Source organism: Cnephaeus nilssonii (assembly GCF_951640355.1).
Source record: "Cnephaeus nilssonii genome assembly, chromosome: 2".
In the NCBI taxonomy this organism is placed as follows: Eukaryota; Metazoa; Chordata; class Mammalia; order Chiroptera; family Vespertilionidae; genus Cnephaeus; species Cnephaeus nilssonii.
Window position 1 is genome coordinate 21,754,734 of NC_137073.1, and position 20,832 is coordinate 21,775,565.

At 39.3% G+C, this 20,832-nt stretch overlaps 1 protein-coding gene across 2 annotated transcripts in view; it reads left to right on the forward strand.

Moving 5' to 3' along the window:
* The window catches only part of ATF7IP2 (activating transcription factor 7 interacting protein 2), a 118,907-nt gene that overhangs the window by 50,884 nt on the left and 47,191 nt on the right, over positions 1 to 20,832 (forward strand). For both annotated transcript variants that reach the window (XM_079783569.1, XM_079783570.1), the window contains exons 2-5: positions 12,916 to 13,757; positions 14,910 to 15,034; positions 19,180 to 19,314; positions 20,678 to 20,776. In XM_079783569.1, the coding sequence (XP_079639695.1) occupies positions 12,926 to 13,757; positions 14,910 to 15,034; positions 19,180 to 19,314; positions 20,678 to 20,776 (1,191 nt within the window). In that variant the 5' untranslated portion in view covers positions 12,916 to 12,925. The remainder of the gene's footprint in view (positions 1 to 12,915; positions 13,758 to 14,909; positions 15,035 to 19,179; positions 19,315 to 20,677; positions 20,777 to 20,832) is intronic.

Genomic DNA, 20,832 nt, shown 5'->3' on the forward strand with positions numbered 1-20,832 from the left:
CTGTGGATATATGGGCTCAGGGTGCCTTCCCTTGCTGTGGCTGTGAGTTTGCCAGCCCTTGAGTGTGCGCGAACTGGTGGCGCGCCCGCCGGCGCACCCCTCTGACGCAATTTGAGAGACTCTGGCACTGAAGTTAAACAGCTAGGGTGTATGTGGGAAGGTATTCGGGAGAAAGGAGTTCAGATTTTCTGCTGTGGGGCAGCGCGCCCTTGCCCGTACAGAATCACACCCAGCAAGGGCTCAGAGCAGCTTTTCAGAGAACCCTGTGGATATATGGGCTCAGGGTGCCTTCCCTTGCTGTGGCCGTGAGTCTGCCAGCCCTTGCGTGTGCGCGAACTGGAGGCGCGCCCGCCGGCGCAAAGCTCTGAAGCCCCCTGGCACTGAAGTTGCACCGCAGGGGTGTCCCTGGGCAGTTATTTAGGAAGAGGCAGTTCAGAGATTCTACTGTAGGGCCGTGCACCCTTGACTGTGCAGAATAACCCCCTCAGGGGCTCTCAGTGGTTCCCAAGCTCTGCCTGGGTAGTGGAGTGCCCGGGTGCCTATGGGCAGGGGACGCGGCGAGTCCTGAGTTCCGGCGCTGGGGAGGGGGAGGTTGTACTTACTGCTTTCAGCGGCGCACTTTTGGAGATGGAGGTCTCAGGGTTCGCGCTTCTGCAGCTGGGGTGGCAGGTCTTCTACCAGAGTGGCTGTAGTGACCAGGTTTGCTTCCGAGACCAGACTAGGTGGTGGTAAGGTTAGGATTCTAGTCTCTAGCAGTTCCGTTCTTAAAGATGGCAGGGTCTCTGTGCCACTGGTGTCCTCCCTGGAGTGTTTGCAGCGGCTGCTGGGTTTTGCCAACCAAGACCGCCTGGATTGGATGCCCCCTGGAAGAACTGCAGGGTCTAGCTGTCCCTATTTCATTCACACACACACCCACACAGGTCCACACACACCTCTGTCACTCCTTCACTCGATCACACGCTCACCCTCCCTACCTATCTGCCGGTCGCCATCTTTTCTCCCTTGTAGTGTCTTTATCTGGTTTTGGCATTACGGTGATGCAGCCTTCATAGAAAGAGCTTGGAAGGGTACCTTCCTCTTGAATTTTATAAAATAGTCTGAGGAGGATAGGTTTTATTTTTTCTTTGAATGCTTGGTAGAACTCCCCTGTAGAGCTGTTCGTACCAGGGCTTTTGTTTGCTGGAAGATTTTTGATCACTGTTTCATTTTTGTCCGTAGTTATCAGACTGTTCAGGTGTTTTGATTCTTCTTGGTTGACTTTTGGGCGCTTGTATTTTTCTAAGAATATGTTCATTTCATCTAGGTTGTCCATTTTGGTGGAATAGAGTTGTTTATAGTATTTTTCATAATAATTTGTATTTCTGTGGGATCAGTTGTTACTTAACCTCTTCCATTTCTGATATTGTTTATTTGGGTCCTCTCTCTTTGCTTCTTGGTGAACCTAGCTAGAGGTTCATCAATCTTGTTTATCCTTTCAAAGAACCAGCTCTTGGTTTTGTTGATCTTTTGTATTGTTTTTTGGTCTCTATGTCGTTTATCTCCGCTCTGATCTTTCTTATTTCCTTCCTTCTGCTTACGCTGGGCTTTTCTTGTTGCTCTCTTTCTAACTCTTTGAGTTGTAGAGTTAGATAATTTATTACCATTGTTTCTTGTTCTTTGAGATAGGCCTGTAGAGCTATGAACTTCTCTCTCAAGACTGCTTTCACTGTGTCCCACAGGTTTTGGATTGTTGTGTTTTCATTGTCGTTTGTTGCCATGATGTTTTTTTTTATTTCTTCTTTGATCACTCTGGTAACACAGTCATTGTTTAATAGCATGCTATTTAGCCTCCAGGTGTTTGATTTTTTTTATTGTAGTTGATTCCTAGTTTTATGCCATTGTGATCTGAGAAGATGCTTGATAAGATTTCTATCTCCTTGAATTTGAAGAGACTTTGCTTGTGTCCCAATATATGGTCTATCTTTGAAAATGACCCATGTGCACTTCAGAAGAATGTACATTCTGTGGCTTTGGTGTGAAATGTTCTGAAGATATCAATTAATTCCATCTGATCTAGTATATAATTTAGGATCGATATATCTTTGCTGACTTTTTGTTTAGAGGATTTGTCCAGTGGTGATAATGGGGTATTAAATCCCCTACTATGACTGTATTGGTGTCAATCTCTCCCTTGATATCCTCCAGGAGTTTTTTTATGTATTTGGGTGCTCTTGTACTGGGTGCATATATGTTTACAAGTGTTATATCTCCTTGTTGGATTGCTCCCTTTAGTATTATGAAGTGTCCTTCCTTATTTCTTGTTATGTCCTTCACTTTGAGATTTAATTTGTCAGATATAAGTATTGCTACCCCAGATTTTTTTTTTCATTTCCTTTCACCTCAAATATATTTTTCCATCCCTTCACCATCAGTCTGTGTGTCTTTTTTTCTGAGGTGGGTTTCTTGTAGACAGCAGATGTATGAGTTATGTTTTCTTATCCACTCAGCTACCCGTTGTCTTTTGATTGTGGTATTTAATCTATTACGTTTAAAGTTATTGATAGTTATTTGTGTGTCGACATTTTTATTTTTTACCAGCAGTACCCGGCCAGCGTTGCTGTGGCTCAGTCTGGTTAAATGGAAAAGAAAGAAAAAAGAAAGCGCATGTTTCTAATATGTTTAATTTCACAGTGCTTGTGGGTATACAATATTTTTTGTTATTCCATTGTCTATGCAGATATAGAGATTGTCTGGTTTGTTGACTCTAGAACACGCAACCTATAATTGTCCATGTGAGAAGCAATCCGTGTCTAGATCTAAACCACACAATTCTAAAGATTGGCCCTGAGCTTTGTTGATGGTGATTGCAAACGCCAATCGAATTGGGAATTGCAATCTCTTAAATTGAAATGGCATATCCGTTGGAATCATAGGAATGTGAGGAATGAGGACATCTTCACCTTTGAAAGGTCCTGTCAAGATTGTCGCTTCTATGACATTGCTCATTAAATTTTTATTGCGAGCCACATGCCATTGCAAAGCTTTGGCCGGTTGATATTTTGCAGCATGATAATTGGCACGCCGATTTTCAATTGCAGTACATGCGGTAGCATCCCTGGCAGATCGAGTGAATTCAAAAATTCTGTTGGGTAATTAACTGCTTCATCTGCTTCCAGTGTCGACGTACTTGTATGTGACTGCCTCGCTTTGAATGTTAGACTAAATAATATTGTTAAGTTTGTAGATGTCTTTGTTCTTGGCCGCAAGAATAGCTCAGTCACTCAGCCAATCGTGATTCTTATAATTGGTTTGAATATTGGGAAATACTTTTTCAACCAATTCTTCTTTTGATGACACTAAATTGCAGAAGTTTTGAGGCAATGAAATTCGTCCTGAGGTCATATCAACCGGCACCTTTCCGTTCCCAATTTCCAGCAATTGATGTGATAATATCTCAGCTGATCGATCGTTTTGCATCTGGACATGCATATTCGTAGTTAACTTTAACGTCTTTACGTGTCGCCACAAAGTAGAGTATTTCAGGCAAGCATTTATTTCGTCCGCTGTTGTTGATCGAAGTATTACAGGTAATGTTTGCCTGAAATCTCCTGCAAGTAATTTTAATGCGTTCCCAAATGGTCTGATGTTTCCACGCAAATCTTGCAATGATCTATCAAGAGCCTTGCGTGATTTTTTGTGTGCCATTGTACATTCATCTCAAACAATAAGTTTGCATTTCTGCAATACTTTTGCCATGCCGGATGCTTTGGAAATGTTGCACGTGGGAGTTTCAATGAATTGCATATTCAATAGAAATTTCAAAGCGAAATGAGCAGTTCTTCCACCTGGTAGCAATGTCGCAGCTATTCCAGACGACGCAAGAGCTATGGCTATGTCATTTTGGATTGAATGGCCTCCAGAATCAATCTAATTAGGAACGTTTTACCAGGTCCTCCTGGTGCATCTAAGAAGATTTCTCCAACCCCATTATTGACAGTTTGCGTTATTTGATCGTAAATGCCTTTTTACTCAAGCGTTAGCTTAGGAATATTTGATTGTGTATACGACAAAAGATCACCCGTGTTGTGATTTTGTTCACAACGCAATTCTACATCGAACGAAGCAGCAGCAGATTGATTCGGTGATGGCATTCGCAATTGATTGAGAACTTTGTTCGCAATTTCTAAGCACAAATCTTCAATCATTATCAGTGTTGAAATGGAATCGTAAAATTGGAAATTTGGAAATCGTAAATGGATCATAAATCGGAAACATTGAAATGGAATCCTACCTAATAAAAGTAATATGCAAATTGATGGTACCTTCACTATGCCCACCAGCCACGCCCACCAACCAGTCAGGAGAAAATATGCAAATAAACCCAACCAAGATGGCTGCAGCTACAGAGAGCAGGAGGGAGGCTTGGGTTTCCCCAGCAACAGAGGAAGACAAGCTTTCTGCCTGCTGTTGCTGGCCTAAGCCTCCACTCAAGGCTACAAAGTTTCAATTATAGAAGGTAAACAAATCCAAACAGAAATGGCGGCAGCTACTGAGCTGGAAAGATCAGGAGGTAAGGGTTGCCCCCGGCAATGGAGGAAGCTAAGCTTTTGCACCCGTGGCCAGCCCAGGCCTCCGCTTAAGGCTACAAAGTTTCAATTATATTAGATACATAAGTCCCAACAGAAATGGCTGCATCCATGGAGCGAGCAGAAGGCTTGGCTCCGCTCCAGGCTAAAAAGTTTCAATTGTAGAAGGTCTGCTTACGTCGCCAGGGGGCGTGGCTGGCCTGCAAACCACCACAGGCCCCTCGTTCAGGCCACCCCATGCCCCAAGGGAACCCCCACCCTGATCCGGGACACCCTTCCAGGCAAACCAGCTGGCCCCCACCTGTGCACCAGGCCTCTATCCTATCTAATAAAAGAGTAATATGCAGATTGACCATTACTCCAACACACAATATGGCTGCCCCCATGTGGTCAAAGATCCTGCCCCCATGTGGACACAAGATGGCCAGCAGGGGAGAGCAGTTGAGAGGCACCAGGCCTGCAAGGGAGGGCAGTTGGAGGCGATCAACCCTGCAGGGGTGGGCAGTTAGGGGTGACCAGGCCGGCAGAGGAGGGAAGTTGGGGGCAAACACGCTAGCAGGGTAGCAGTTAGGCATCAATCAGGCTGGCAGCAGAGTGGTTAGGGGGTGATCAGGCTGGCAGGTAGAAGCGGTTAGGGGCCATCAGGAAGGCAGGGAGGCGAGCAGTTGGGAGCCAGCAGTCCTGGATTGTGAGAGGGATGTCCGACTGCCCGTTTAGGCCCGATCCCAGTGGCCCCAGATTGGAGAGGGTGCAGGCTGGGCTGAGGGACACCCCCCCCCTCCGTGCACGAAATTCGTGCACCGGGCCTCTAGTCGTAAAATATTTAGTATAGAGTGTGTTGCTTTTACGTCCAACAGATGGCATTGTTTTTCAAAAACATGTTTTTACCTGTCACAGGTGTGACATCTATATAATAGTAGGTATAAGGCAGTGATGGGCAACCTTTTGAGCTTGGTGTGTCAAACTTAGCCAAAAAACTGAGCATAACTCGGGTAGTGCGTCACTTTGAGGAAAAAAACATTATTTCGCAAATGTTTCATCCTCAGGACCAGCAAATGTTTCATCCTCGGCATGCGGCCGCCTCAGTGGCCGCGTGTCATCAGAAATGGCTACGCGTGTCAGTGCTGACACGCATGTCATAGGTTCGCCATCACTGGTATAAGGTATATAAAAACGCGCATATTCGAATGCAACGTTGTGTCAAAATTTCAAAGCAATCGGTGAAGAACTTTTGGAGATTTAAGATTTTGAACAAACGAACATTTACATTTTTACTTATATAGATTAAATTTCTTTAGTGTTTATTGGTCTGTTCAGATTTTGTCTTCTTTACACAGTCTTGGAAGATTGTATTTTCCTAGGAATCTATCCATTTCTTCCATGTTTTCCAGTTTGTTGGCATTTATTTGTTCAGAGTACTTTCTAAAAATCCTTTGTATTTCTGTAGTGACAGTTATCCCCTTTCCTTTTCTGATTTTATTTGAGTCCTCTCTTTTTCTTGATGAGTCTGGTTAAAGGCTTATCAATTTGGGTTCTTTCCAAAGAACCAGCTTTTTTATTAATTTAATCTTTTGTAATTATTTTGGACTCTTTTATTTGTTTTCATTCTGATATTTATTATTTCCTTCTTTTTACTCACTTTGGGCTTTGTTTTTCTAATTTCTTTAGGTGTAAGGTTAAATTGTTTATTCTATATTTTTCTTGTTTGTGTTTTTTTTTTAGGTAAGCCTGCATTGCTATGAATTTCCCTTTTGGAACCACTTTGGCTGTTTCTGATAGATTTGGGGTCATTGTGTTTTCATTATCATTTGTTTCAAGATATCTTCTGATTTCTTTCTTGATCTCATTATTAACCATTTATTACTTAGTGTCTTGTTATTTATCCTCCATGTCTCTGTGTGTTTTTCATGTAATGGTTTCTAGTTTCATACCATTGTGGTCAGAGAAGGTGCTTGATATGATTTTAACCTTCCTAAATGTATTGAGTCGTTTTGTGGCCTCACATATGGTGTATCCTAGAAAATGTTTTGTGTATACTTGAAAAGAATGTACTAGTATATTCACCCTAATCTAGTAACTTAGTTGGTTAGAGCATGGTCCTGATATGCCTAGGTTGTGGGTTTGATCCCCAGTCAGTGCACATACAAGAATCAACCAATCTATAATTATAAAAGGGTAATTGTGAAAGATGTGACAGCTACAACCTGCGTGGCTTTTATCCACTCTGCCACACTATGTTTTGCTTTTTTATTAGAGCATTTAATTCATTTACACTTAAAGGAATTATTCATTGGTCTGTAGTTATTGGAATTGTATTCATTGCTTTCTGATTGTTTTTATAGTTTTCATTTCTTATTCTTTTGCTCACTTCCCTGTCTGTTGATGTTTAATAGTGTTGCACTTGGATTCCTCTCCATTTTTTGTTTATCTTGTTGTGTTTTGGCTTGTGATACCATGTAGCTCACATATACCAAGTTGTTGGCAGCCGTCTATTTTAAGCTGCTTATCACTTAAGTTTTAACATTCTAAAGTTACCCCTTCATTTGTATTTTTTTCTCATTTTTTCTTTTGTGCATGTGTTTATGGGTGTCCCTTAATTTATTGTAATTATACATGATCTTTCTACTTTTGCCTTGTAAGCTTTGTATTAGCTTTATATTTGTTTGATCCACTGCATTAGCTAAATGTTTTCCTTTGTCAGTAAGAAATTTTTTATTTGCTACTAGGGGTCCAGGGCACAAATTCGTGCAACTTGAAGGAACTGTGGGTCCTGAGGCTGCAGTAGGCACAGGGGTGGGTCTTGGTCCATCCTGCGTGCTCCTGCCTGGCCCTTCCCACCATAGCCCGGTCCCCGGTCTGCCGACAGCCCCACTCCCAGCACCACTGCTGAAGGGACCGTCCCTGCTTGCACCCGCTGATGGTTAGGAGTGATTGGGGCTGGCACCAGCAGCGGGTGCAAGCTATGGCTGCTGCCCTGATCGCTTCTCAGGAGCAGGGGCCATTTGAGAAGCCCTCAGGGGCGAGTGGGGCCCACAGCAGGTGTGAGCAGCAGGCGGGCCTGCGGTGCATGGGAGCAAAGAATTTTCAGTAACCATCAGAGTCTCGCCCTAATGACAGCAACCAGTGCCCTGCCTTGGCTTGGTGCCACTGCTCACCTGCTCCACCATCCCACCTCGGCCGACGCTGACCATGTTCCCCTCTCTGCCGCCTGCTGCTGATGCCCGACAAGTTCCGCGCCGCCCCTGGTGGTCAGCGCACTTCATAGCAACCGGTTTGGTTCTGCTGTTCGGTCTATTTACATATTAGCCTTCTATTATATAGGATATTTTCTTATTCATACTTTTGATCTTTTGTTGTTTATTTAATGAAATCTCTATAACGTTTCTTGTAATACTGGTTTACTGGAGATTAATTCCTTTAGCTTTTTCTTATAGTAAGTAGCTATTCTTTGATTTTAAATCATAGCTTTGTTTGGTAGAGTTATATTGATTATAGAACTTTGGTTTTCATCACTGTTAATATTTTGTGCCATTCCCTCCTGGCTTCCATAGTTTCTTTTGAAAATAGCTGATTATCTTACGTGAGCTCTTTTGTTCATAACTGACTTCTTTTCTCTTTTATGATTATCTCTTTGCCTTTAACCTTTGACATTTTAATTATGATGTGTGCTGGGACTCTTCAGGTTCATCTTATTTGGGACTCTGCACTTCCTGAACTTGTATATCTATTTCCTTCTGCGTGTTAGAGAAGTTTTCAGTCACTTTTTTCTTCAAGTAGGTTTTCATATCCCTTGCTCGCTCTCTCTTCTCCAGGTACCCTTATGATGTGAATGTGGGTATGCTTGATGTTTTCCCAGAATGCCCTTTACACTACCTTCATTTTTTTTTTCTTTTAGGTATTCTGATTACCGTATTTTCCGGCTTATAAGACGACTGGGCGTATAGAAGATTTTCCTGGGTTAAAAAGTCATCTTATACGCCGGAAAATACCGTAGGTGTTTTCCTCTTCCGTGTCTTCTTGATTCTCTGTTTCATCTAATCTGCTGTTGATTCTCTCTAATATATTCATTTCATTTAATGTATTCTTCATTTTCTGACTGATCTCTCTCCCCCCTCCACCCGCCTATGGTTTCTAAGGTTTCACTGAGTTTATTTGTTCTTCCCCTAAGTTCATTGAGCATTCTTATACCCAGTGTTTTGACTCTGTATCCAGCAGATTGCCTGTCTCCATTTCATTTAGTTCTTTTTCTGGAATTTTGCCCTCTTCCTTCATTTGGAACATGTCTCCTCATTTTGGCTGACTCACTGTGATTTTTTTTTCTGTTTATTAGGTAGTTCTGCTATATCTTCTAGTCTTGGCAGAATGGCCTTACGTAGTAGGTGACCTGTGAGGCCCATTGTCACAGTCTCCCTATTCCCTTTAGCTGGGTGCTCAAGGGTTATGTATCCTTTGTGTGGGTTGTGTGTGCCTCCTGTTGTAGTTTAGTCATGATTATTTTTGGTATATCAGTGGGTTTAATTGTCCATTGGGCTACCTGGCTTTGAGGGTTGTTTGTGACTACAGTGGATAAATAGCTGTGTGTGAGCTGACCCCCCAGCCCCACACCCAAAGGAAAGTCATATTAACAGAGTCCTGGTGCCAGCCATTCTGCCCTTGGGATATGTCATTTGTGGAGCGGGTTGAATGGTGATCTAGTGTGGTATCAAGCTGGCAACAAGTTGTGTTGTTTCTGGAGCCTCTTGGGCACAGCTTGAGGCCATATGCTGGGAGCTACAAAGTGATCTGCAGTTGGTTGCTGCTTGTGTCGGGCTTGGAAGCTCTTGAGAGAAGCTATGCTGTGAACCGAGGCTTGCTGCTACTAGTGCCAATCTTGGGATGCTTTGGTGTGGGCACCACAATGTGAGTTGAAGCCACCTACCACTTGTGTTGGGTTTCTGGCTGATTAATTGAAGCTATATTACAAGTCAACACTGGTTGCAGCTTTATACTAGGTGTACTGGTTAATAATGCGGATTTTTTTCAATAGATGAAGTTACACATATGTTGGTATATATGTGATTTGATATGTATGCTATTATGTTGTATTAACAACAAGCTTCAAAACTTCATATGCCAAATTTTCTGAAGGTGTTAACATCATAGATATTTTTACACTTTACAATGTCGAATTTCGTGCCAAAAAAAACATTTGCAGAAGTTTTAATTCATTACTTTATTTTGAAGAAAAGTGCTGCTGAATACTTCGGGAAGCTTATGGTGAATATGCTCCATCTCAAGATACTTGTGAACGCTGGTTTAAATGATTTTGATGTGAAAGACAAAGAACCTCCAGGTCAACTGAAAAAGTTTGAAGACCAACAATTACAAGCATTATTGGATGAAGATGCGCGTCAAACTCAAAAACAACTTGCAGAAAGATTAAACATTGCTCAGCAAACAATTTCCAATAGTTTACAAGCAATGGGAAAGGTCTTAAAGGAAGGAAAATGGGTGCCACATCAACTGAATGAAAGACAAATGGAAAACCGAAAAATCATCAGTAAAGTGTTGCTCCAATGGCACGAAAGAAAGTCTTTTTTGCATCGAATTGTGACGCGATGAAAAGTGGATTTATTTTGAGAATTCCAAACCCACGAAATCATGGGTTGATCCAGGTAAACCATCAACATCGACTGTAAGGCCAAATCACTTCGGAAAGAAGACAATGCTCTGTGTTTGGTGGGATCAGGAAGCTTTAGTGTATTATGAGCTTCTAAAATGAGGTGAAACTGTTAATACTGATTGCTACCGACAACAAATAATCAATTTGAACCACGCTTTGATCGTGAAATGACCAGAATGTGCCAGAAGACACAGCAAAGTAATTTTGGTTCATGATAACGCACCATCACACACTTCAAAACCAGTTAAAGACACATTAAAAGATCTTGCCTGGGAAGTATTAACCCACCTGCCACATTCACCAGACCTTGCTCCTTCAGATTACCACTTGTTCTGATTGATGGCACATGCACTTTCTGAGCAGCGCTTCAAAACGTACGAAGAAGTGGAAAATTGGGTCTCTGAATGGTTTGCCTCAAAACAAGAAAAGTTCTATTGGGACGGTATCCACAAATTACCTGAAAGATGGGGGAAATGTGTAGCTAGCAATGGACATTACTTTGAATAAAGCACTTTTGATGTTTCTCTTGAAATGATCCTATTTTCTTTGATTACAAAATCCGCCATTATTAACAAGTACACCTGGTAATAGGCTTCGAGCCATCTGATGGAAGTCACAATGCATGTTGAGATGAGTCACCACTTATGGCAGCCTTGGGGCTACTTATCAAAAAGTACAGGGCATAATTAGTCCAACTGCTTTTGTTTGCAGTTTGTGGGCCTTTCAATAAAGTCGACAGCACAATGCTACTTGTGTGGAAGCCCCTGGAAACAGCTCGGGTTGGTTAGGTAAGGTGGGTGGACTGCGTTTCAAGGAGTCACCAGAGCTGGGCAAACATTGTTAGCAAGGTTAATGGAGAGCTCAGCTTTGGTACCTGTCTGGGCCTGCCAGCTTTGTGAGATTAAGACTGAACAAAGAACATTGGTGCCTGCCAGCACTTCCATCCCCAAAGAGAGCTGCCCTGAGCCCTGACCTTCAACCCTTGCTCTGAAACCAGTCAGTTCAGCTCCTCTATGTATGTCCCTGGCGCTCTTTGAGCTGCTGTCCCTTGGCTGGTGCACAGAGCGAGTGAGTTTGTGAGGGAGCGAGTGGGAAAAAAGAGGGTTTCACTCGAGGAATTCCTGGGACTCATTATGGGCACTCCTTTTCCCATCACTTTTGCCCTGGACTGGTGAGCCAGGTGGGAGGCACACCGCACTCTTCTGGGGGAACTTTAAAGCTGAGATAGTCCTCTGATCTTTAATACCTGCACTGTGAGTGTGGGACCTGCCCCTACCACATCCATGCCCCTTTTACCAGTCTCACTGTGGCATCTTTATATTTTTAATTCTCGGACTTCCGTTCAGCTAGTCTTCAGGTGGTTCTCAATGATGGTTGTTGAATAAGTTAGTTGAAATTTTGATGAGGTAATGGGAGGAGGCAAACACATCATTTAGTCCCGCCATCTTAACTGGAAGTACTGCAGTATTCCTTTTTTTTTTCTCTTCTAGTTAAACAATAATTTCATTGCTTGAATACATAGATAAATTTATGCAACTAGGGCAGAGTCTGTGAATGTCTCCTATGTCTAATTTTGCAGGGGAGGATTTGTTTGGTCTTATAATATCAGGCCAACCAGTGAATATGGCTATTGATCAAAATTGGACAGAATTTACAAAAAGGATCAGAATCCTTTTTTAAAAAATTTATTATGTTCCTTTCAAGATGCTTTTGAATAGCAATAGTTCTCTTAATTTAATAGTAGAGATGCTCAGGAACATCAGGAGCAAATCATTTTGACTTAAGAATTCTCAAGATTGTATTGCCTGTCACTTATGTAACACTATCCTCTCAGGATCACACAGATTTGTGATGAGTCGGCCCCTTCTTGGCCAATTTGCAGATCTGCTGTTTCACATTGTCACAGGTCAACTTCAGCCAGGTGGGGATGATGCAGTGGCAAGGCAGAGCTGACTAGGACAGGCCCTTACTTGGGAGCATGCATGCAACCCATGATGGCAACAGACAAGCAGCAAAATAAGAGCAAAATAGACCAGTTACCTACCTACTGTTCAGATAGAAGTTGATGTGGACACTGAGATAAATACTAAAATATTTCTCTGCTGTGTGGTAGATTTTCCTTAAATTATGAGAAACAATCAGTAATTATTATAAAACCTAAATTGGCTTTCTTATTATAACTGGCATCATGTTGTATATCTTAGTGCTCATTTCATATTCATGCCTATTGGGAAATTACTCTTGCAGTACCATTTATTTTGAAAATTTGAATGTTAGGAAAGCTTTTAAAAAGTGCCACTGTGTGTAGAAAATGGAATGTTCTGTATAAAACATTGTTTCTGTGTTTATGCACAATTGCAACTTAATCTTAGATTATCTAAAGTATGGCCTGCTTAGATTATTTAAACCAGAAGTTGATGGTTATAGCAGTAAAGTGTTATAAAAAGTGGCCAGGTAAATTATCAGGTTTAGTAACAAGTAGAGGCTTACTAGCACTATAAATTTTGAATTTATATAGTTTATATTTATAGAAAGAAATTGAAATTATTTGTATATTTTAGTAAACGTGGATTTTCAATAAAAATAACTAAATGAAGAGATAGTCTCAACATTGTTTTAATATTGTAAATAGATGTTAGCTTTTGTCTGCTGGAGAAATGCATTTAAATATGGTATCTTAAATTCTAGGATATGAAAGATGGCAAGTCCAGATAGAAGTAAACGGAAGATATTAAAAGCCAAAAAAACAATGCCTCCCAGTTGCCGAAAACAATTAGAGATCCTCCATAAGTCAAAGAATGTTGAAGCACTGAAAACAGCAGCAATTGGGAATAATGTGTCAAGTGATAATCAGAATTCAAGTTTTGTCATAAATAACAAATGTAGACATTCTGAAAATGATGTTTCCTCATTGGACTCTAATAAAAATTCAGAGTGCTCACAAAAAAGTAAAGCATTTTCTCAGAATTCAATAAAACCACTAGAAATTGATTTGGAAACAAGATTGCAATACATTGAAGAACAAGCTGTACGCCCTTACCAAAAGCCAAGTAAACCAATAGAATCTCCCAGGAATCTGTCTACACAGGAGGCAAAAGATTCACAAAACACTTCTGAAAGCTGTAAGAAGGCAAATGTAATAAGATCCTGTTTTGAACAACACAAGGAGGATTGTAATCTGAAATCCATTAGTAACCAACACAGTGTATTGAGTAGTCAAGTTCAAATGTCACCGTCTGCAGTAATCAATACCTTGGATAAGATCAATGACAAGATAGTTTCCCATTTAGAAACAAACTCCATTTCTGCATCGCATGATAAAAGGCAAAATGACATTTTGATTTTAAGTTCAGACACGCATTTTGTGCCTGTTGATAAAATACCTACGGCAGTAAATTCAGTCTTTTATAGTAACTGTACTGCTGACAGTTTGAAAAGTGAAGAATCCTATAGAACCTATTCTAGCATTTCAAATGGTGAAAATACAGAGTCAACATGGCTGTCATCACTTGACACAGATAGTAATAACAGTAAGTGTATACTTGTATATCTTCTGGGGAAATCAAAATAATCACTGCCTTTTGTTGGATTTTATAGTCTCAGATATAGAAACAGTAGAGTACATACCCAGTGGGGCAAAAGTACAGTTGTTTGGAAAATATTACCATAATTAATAAGTAATTATACAGGAATAAGCTTTTTGTGTACTTAAAACTATAAACCTATTTTAGCTCCACCCTGTATTGACAGGGAAAAGGTAAACAATGACAGTTATTTCAGAGTATCTTGTTTCTGAACTACTCTTGGTGGTGAGGGGAAATGGTACCCTCTATATCCAAAGAGCCATAAATTCTGTCAATAAATCAGTCACTTTTCCTTGAGAGCACAAAAATACAAAAGGTGGTTTATAGCATTTACTTCGTTTATTTCATCTACATAATTTCTTATTTTGAAGTTTTATTTATTAGATTAAGAGGCTAGTTGAAAGAGAGAGTGGATTTTTAAATTGTTGGTGAACCCTTTTTTTTTTTTTTCATAAAATTGACCTGTAAATCATGTGCCAAGTATATGCACATATATATACATACTTGTGTGTGTGTGTAGAGTGAGAGAGAAATGCATCAAATAATTAACCAATGAAGTTCTAGGGTTATAAAATCATTAAAATAGCTAAAGTATATTTCATTCGAAGTAGGATGTTTGTGTAGCTTACTGAAATATAAGAAAAAGCTGATTTTATAGGATAAATTTTGTCTAGGCTTCAGAGTGATCATTTAACAACATGAATTTTAAATTGCTTAAAAATAGGATGACATATTAAAAATATGTAGGACTGCCTAAGTAACTGTTTATAAAAACATTGTAACTACTTAACCAACTAAATAGAAAATTAAATGCTATAATTTATTCCATTTTTTTCCGTATTAAATAGATATTAAATGTATATTGAGGAGGGTTGAAGGGAAAATGCATCTGAGACCAGAACCCTACCTACGATATTCATTTTAAAAAATAAATTAGATTGTTGCAATTTTTTATACAATTGCATTTTCTAAAAAAACGCTGTCAATGGTCACATTTTAGTTTTTCCATTTGCTGAGAGGGTCTATAAATTAGAGAATTGCCCTGTTTCCTTCATTTAGAAGGGATATTTTTATCTCTGATCTTTCCATCTCCCCAAGGCCATAATCAAAAGAAGAGGATGTTTTCAGAAAACAAAGAAAATGTTAAGCGCCTGAAAACTTCAGAGCAAATTAATGAAAATTTTTGTGTAGCTCTGGAAAAGCAAACAGCTTTGCTGGAACAGGTAAAATATTTGGACTTAAATATTTGCTTCAGAAACCTCTACTTTTGATTAGTAAAATATGGTAAAAGTTGTCCTGGCTAGTGTTGCTCAGTTGGGTGAGTGTCATCCTATACACCAAAAGGTCACTGGTTAGATTTCCATTCTGGGCACATCCCCAGATTTCAGGTTTGATCCTCCGTAGGGATGCTTGAGAGAGGCAGCCAGTCAATGTTTCTCTCTTATATCGATGTTCCTCTCCCTTCCTCCTTCCCTCTCTCTCTCTCCCATTCTCTCTAAAATCAATAAAGACAAATTAAAAAAAGGGGGGGGGGAGAGGGCGGGAAATAGTTGCCCTACCAGGTTTTGCTCAGTGATAAAGATCATTAGCCCTCACATCAAAGGGTCACACAGGTTTGATTCCCAACCTAGTTAATCGGGTTGATGTCTCTCTTCCTCCCTCTCCCCTCCCTCCCCACTCTCTCTAAAAAATCAATGGGAAAAATATCCTCAGGTGCGGATTTTAAAAAATGGTAAAAGTTAATTGATCTCCATAATGACTTAGTACAGATGACTGTCACTTGATGCAAAGCTGGTATATGAAAAATGAATTAGCAGATGGAGGTATTGGGGGGAAGATAATTATTTACATTACCAAGATAACGCTAATTTCTTGAGAATTATCCTATGCAGAGTAACCCTAGATAATGCGCTCTGGTAGAAAGAGTATGGGCTTTTCAGTAATTAATACATTCAAATCTCTTTGTGAGTCAGATACCCCATGGCCATGAGCTTTGCTGAAAAATCTATTTTGTACTGGTAATGAGGTTCTTTGGTCTGTATTTGTAGCTATTTGTAGACATCACAATTGATCACTATTTCATAGACTCAGACAACCTAAAGTTCATTGCATAGTCCTGTTACATTCAGGTTTACTTGTCCTAATTTCCAAGTTTACATAGATATGCTGTATTATCTGACATTTTGCTTTATAGTATCATTAAACACATGCTTTGCTTTCATTTTTGCTCAATTTCATCTCATTGTATTACAGTTTCCATACATGTCTGATCAACTGAGATTAAGTGTAATGAGCTTCAGTTTTAGTAGGTCCTGTTTTGATTACCATATTTTGTTATTTTACTGTATTTACCACTAGAATGCCACAACTAAAAGACATTAAGTAGTAAATGAATGCCTGTCAGCTGTAATGGAACAAAAATGTCCCAATTCAAACTACCCTGCTTACTGTATCCAAAACAAAAACACTACTGGTTTTTAAAACAGGCCATTACAATTATCTAGTTTCATATTATACGAATGTATATTCATATAATACCTGGAAGCCTTTTTGAAAGATGAATGCTGAACCAGCTTAACAGATGAGTCAACAGTTTTTCCCTTTCTATCTCTTTTCTTCCATGAAGACCAAAAGAGACACTAATTAAAAAATATGTAAATATTCTATTGTTTGCAGGAAACGGGTACCAGAATTATGGTAACCCTGGATGCAGTTTAAGAAAAATGTTGAAAAATATTACAGCTGTGTCTTACTCCCAGTGACTAGTAACTGAATTCAGAAATAAGGTCTGATATGGACATATAAAGACAAAATTTAATCTTTGAACATTTTAATTCCACTGGCATGGAAAAATCAGGGTTTTCCTTCACTCTTATTTGCTTCACAAAATAGTTGGTCCAAGTTGACACAGAAAATAGTCCTTCCCAATGACATTTAGGGAATGCAGTCTATTTTATCTTCTAACCCCACCACCACCACCACCAGGAAGTTTATTGCAAATTCCCCAGAGACAATTTGGGTTTTAGCTAATTCCTATCTTTTTACCTACTTCTAAATAGCTAGGCTAGCTTACTCTCACTTGATGTTTTGATTCCTGTCCAAACAGTAAACTTTCTAAACCACATCTGTTTTTCTTCTTTGAATCCCAGTGGACTAGGGCCTCCTGTTCTTAGGTTGTTCTTCCCTATGAGAGAATTCTGGGGCTGCTGACTCTTATTTTGAGGTTTCATAAGGATCTTGGCTTAATTGGTGCCAATTAAATTACTGAAATAGAGGAGTTTTTCTTCTAAAATCCAAGTTAGTCGCTCCATCCACCATCTTAGATAGTTGAGGCACATTGGAGATACATAATTGCCAGTCTTTGTCCAATCTTTAGGCTACTTTGTCTGCAATCTGAAAATTGTATCTAGGACTTTCATCTGATTTTATAATTTTAACACAGTACCATTGGCAGAAGACATTCATAAGGCATTTGTTGGAGGTTATTGTGTCTGCTATATGAGGAACAACACCACTAAATGAGAACAAATGTCCAATCTAACCAAGAGGAATCTACCCATCGGTGGTTATTTAGTCCAAAATAACCAAGTTATCAGAGTCTGCTTCCATCTGAATCACCAGGAATACTTGTTTAAATTGTGGTTTCTTTCTTTTCTTTTTTTCCCTCCCTCCCTGCCTCCCTCCCTGCCTCCCTCCCTCCCTCCCTCCCTCCTTCCCTCCCTCCCTCCCTCTCTTCCTTCCTCCTTCCTTCCTTCCTTCCTTCCTTTCTTCCTTTTTCTCTCTTTATTTTTTTATTGTTGTTGTTGTTAATCCTCATCCAAGGATATTTTTCCATTGATTTTTCTTTAGGGAGAGTAGAAGAGAGAGGGAAAGACAGAGAGATGTCGATGTGCAAGAAACACATCAATTGGTTGCCTCCTGCTTGAGCCCTGACCAGGGCCTGGGCCGGGGAGGAGCCTGCAACCAGGGTACGTGCCCTTGACCCGAATTGAACCCAGGACCCTTTGGTCCATAGGCCAATGCTCTATCCAATGAGCCAAACCAGCTAGGGCTAAATTGTAGTTTCTTAAGCTCACTAATAGTTGAAGACTGTTCTTTTAGGCTACTCTTTTCTCAAACTAACGGTCCCCTTTCCAAGAAATTCTATTTAGTGAACCCAGGGGAGGGCCCGGAATTTTTTATTTTATTTTTAATCCTGAGGATATGTTTCACATTGATTTTGGAGAGAGAGGAACGTTGATGTGAGAGAGAAACATCGATCACTTGCCTCCCATAAGTGCTCCAGCTAGGGATCAAATCATAGATCAACCAACGTAGATATGTGCCTTGACTGGGAATCAAACCCACAACCTTTTTTTAGTATAGGGGTCAGCGTCTAACCAATTAAGCCAGCCATCCAGCCAGGGCAAGAATTTGTGATTAATAAATATCCCATGTAATTCTTCCTCATCAGGAAGTTTGACAAGCACTGTGTGGCCTTTGCTTGTTAGCAAAACGGTATTCCCATATTCAGAACACTTAGATATTTCTCCAAGGTTATGAACTTCACATATTCACCCCAGGCAGTTAACTTGCAAGCATGCAGTAATCCATAAAAACCACATGGGTGACAGGTAATGGCTGTCAGTAAAAATAAGCACTTTATTAGTTTAGTCAAATATTTAAAAGTTGTGAAAATATTAATGACAATCATGTCTAACAATGTTGAGAAACTATTGAAGAAATGTTAATGAAGCATTACAGAAGAAATCAAGTAGAAAATAGTGTTGAAGAGTAAGAACAATTGAAAATGAGAAGGAAAAACCTTAGGAATAAACAAATAAAATTACTGAATTACATCCAGGTGATATCAGTATAAAAGAGTTTAGCATACCAAGTTTTAAGTTCCAGTTTTGAGCACCAAGAACAATATATTAGGGTAAAGTTGTAAATATTACTATTGAATACTTTTAAATGTATTATGGCAGGTTTTGTTATTAAGAGAGACTACCTAACTCTGTTACAAAAGTTCCTTATACGACCATACACATTGAGCAAATAACTACATATAACTGTTAATGGCAGGGTCAAGGATCGAACTTGCATATTGCTCCAGCTCTACTACAGACCAACCAACCATTTTCATTGGGCTCTGATTTTCAGATAAGTGGGGTTCCTTTTTATGAAATAGTAGGTTAAGTTGTGTGTTCTATTGAATTTGATACTCAACTTTTAAAAAACTTACTGGTATATAAATATAAATGTAAACATAATAATATAAAGTATACTTTATTGGTCATAGAAAAGAGCAAAGCTATTTTTAAGAAGTAAAAAAATTGCTTTTAAATTTGAAACATGGGGTATTTTGGTCTTTATTTTAAAATTCTAGGTCAAACATTTGATTCAACAGGAGATCTGTAGTATACATTGCAAACTATTTGATAACAAACTGAGAGAACTGACTGAACGCATTGGGAAGACACAGTGCAGGAATAAACATGAAGCACTAGCTGATGAACTCTTCGTAAGTTTCTAATTTCACTTGATTTCATTTGAGTCCTCTTAAAAAGTAGAATTTGGTGATATTTTATATGTTAGGGAAGGAAAACAATATAGGCAGACCCAAATATGATCCCTGGCCACAAACCTGGTGTACGAGATTTCCATAGATTAAGAATTCATTTTATCTTATCAATATTGGCCCTTATCAATAGCAGCTATTCTGATATTTAGAAATCGAAGCTATTCTGATATTGACAGGCTTAATACATAGGCAATTTCTTTTAATTCAAAATACAGTGTGTCCCCAAAAAATGTATACACACTATAAAGGCAGTGTTTATTAAAATACATTTCCTTTTCAAAATGTAATAGAATCTATAGCTATCAGCTGTTGAAGTGTGTATACATTTTTGGGGATACCCTATATATTCTGTATTAGAGCTTGTAGAACCAGTTTCAAGGATTTGGGGGAGGGTTGTTTACTCTTTTAGAGTTACTTGCTGATTGGTGTTTCTACCAACATTAATTTTATTATGGACTAATTGGAAGGTTGGTGTTTTTATTTTCTATTCTAAAATATCATACCAGCATCAAACATTTTTTTAAAATATTTTTTACAGAAAGGAAGAGAGAGGGATAGAGAGTTAGAAACATCGATGAGAGAGAAACATAAGTTGCTTCCTGCACACCTCCTACTGGGGATGTGCCCGCAACCAAGGTACATGCCCTTGACTGGAATCGAACCTGGGACCCTTCAGTCCGCAGGCCGACGCTCTATCCACTGAGCCAAATCAGTTAGGACAAACATGATGTTTTTAATTGCGTTAACATTGGCTTATAACATTATATAAGTTTCAGGTGTACAATAGTATGTAATCCAATATCTATACATTGTAGCATGCTTACCACCGAAAATCTAGTTCCTATCCATCATTATACATTTGACCCCTTTTACTCATTTAACCCTCTCCAACCCCACTTTCCTTCTGGTAATCACCAATCTGTTGCTAAGAGTTTGTTTTGGTTTTATTTGTTTGTTTGAGTAAAATTAATACCGTTTTGCCCTTTTTTATCAACTCACTTCACTTAGCATAACACCCTGAAAGTTCATTCATGTTGTCAATATTTCCTTTTTTTAAATGTCTTTTTTTTATAGGCTGAGTAGTATTCCATTGTATATATACCACATCTTTTATCCATTCATCAGTCAGAGGATGCATCAGATGTGATTTAAATATTTGGCTTATCTAAGAATTTCTCACTTATTTGGGTGGATAAAAAAGTCTCAGAAAAGTACTTTGGCAAATAGTTTTTCATCCATATCTATATGATATATTTTTAGTACTCTGGTTTCATATTTATTTGTTTTTCTCTTTTTCTTCTAGGCAAAAATAGCACAACTTCAAAGACGTCTTAAAAAAGTATTGGTATCTCAAAGGAATTGTTTGGAACCAAACATGTTATCCAGTAATACAGCTTGTGAGGTTGGTATAAATATACAGGAGTTTTAATAACTATTTTGACCCACATTATAGTAGTT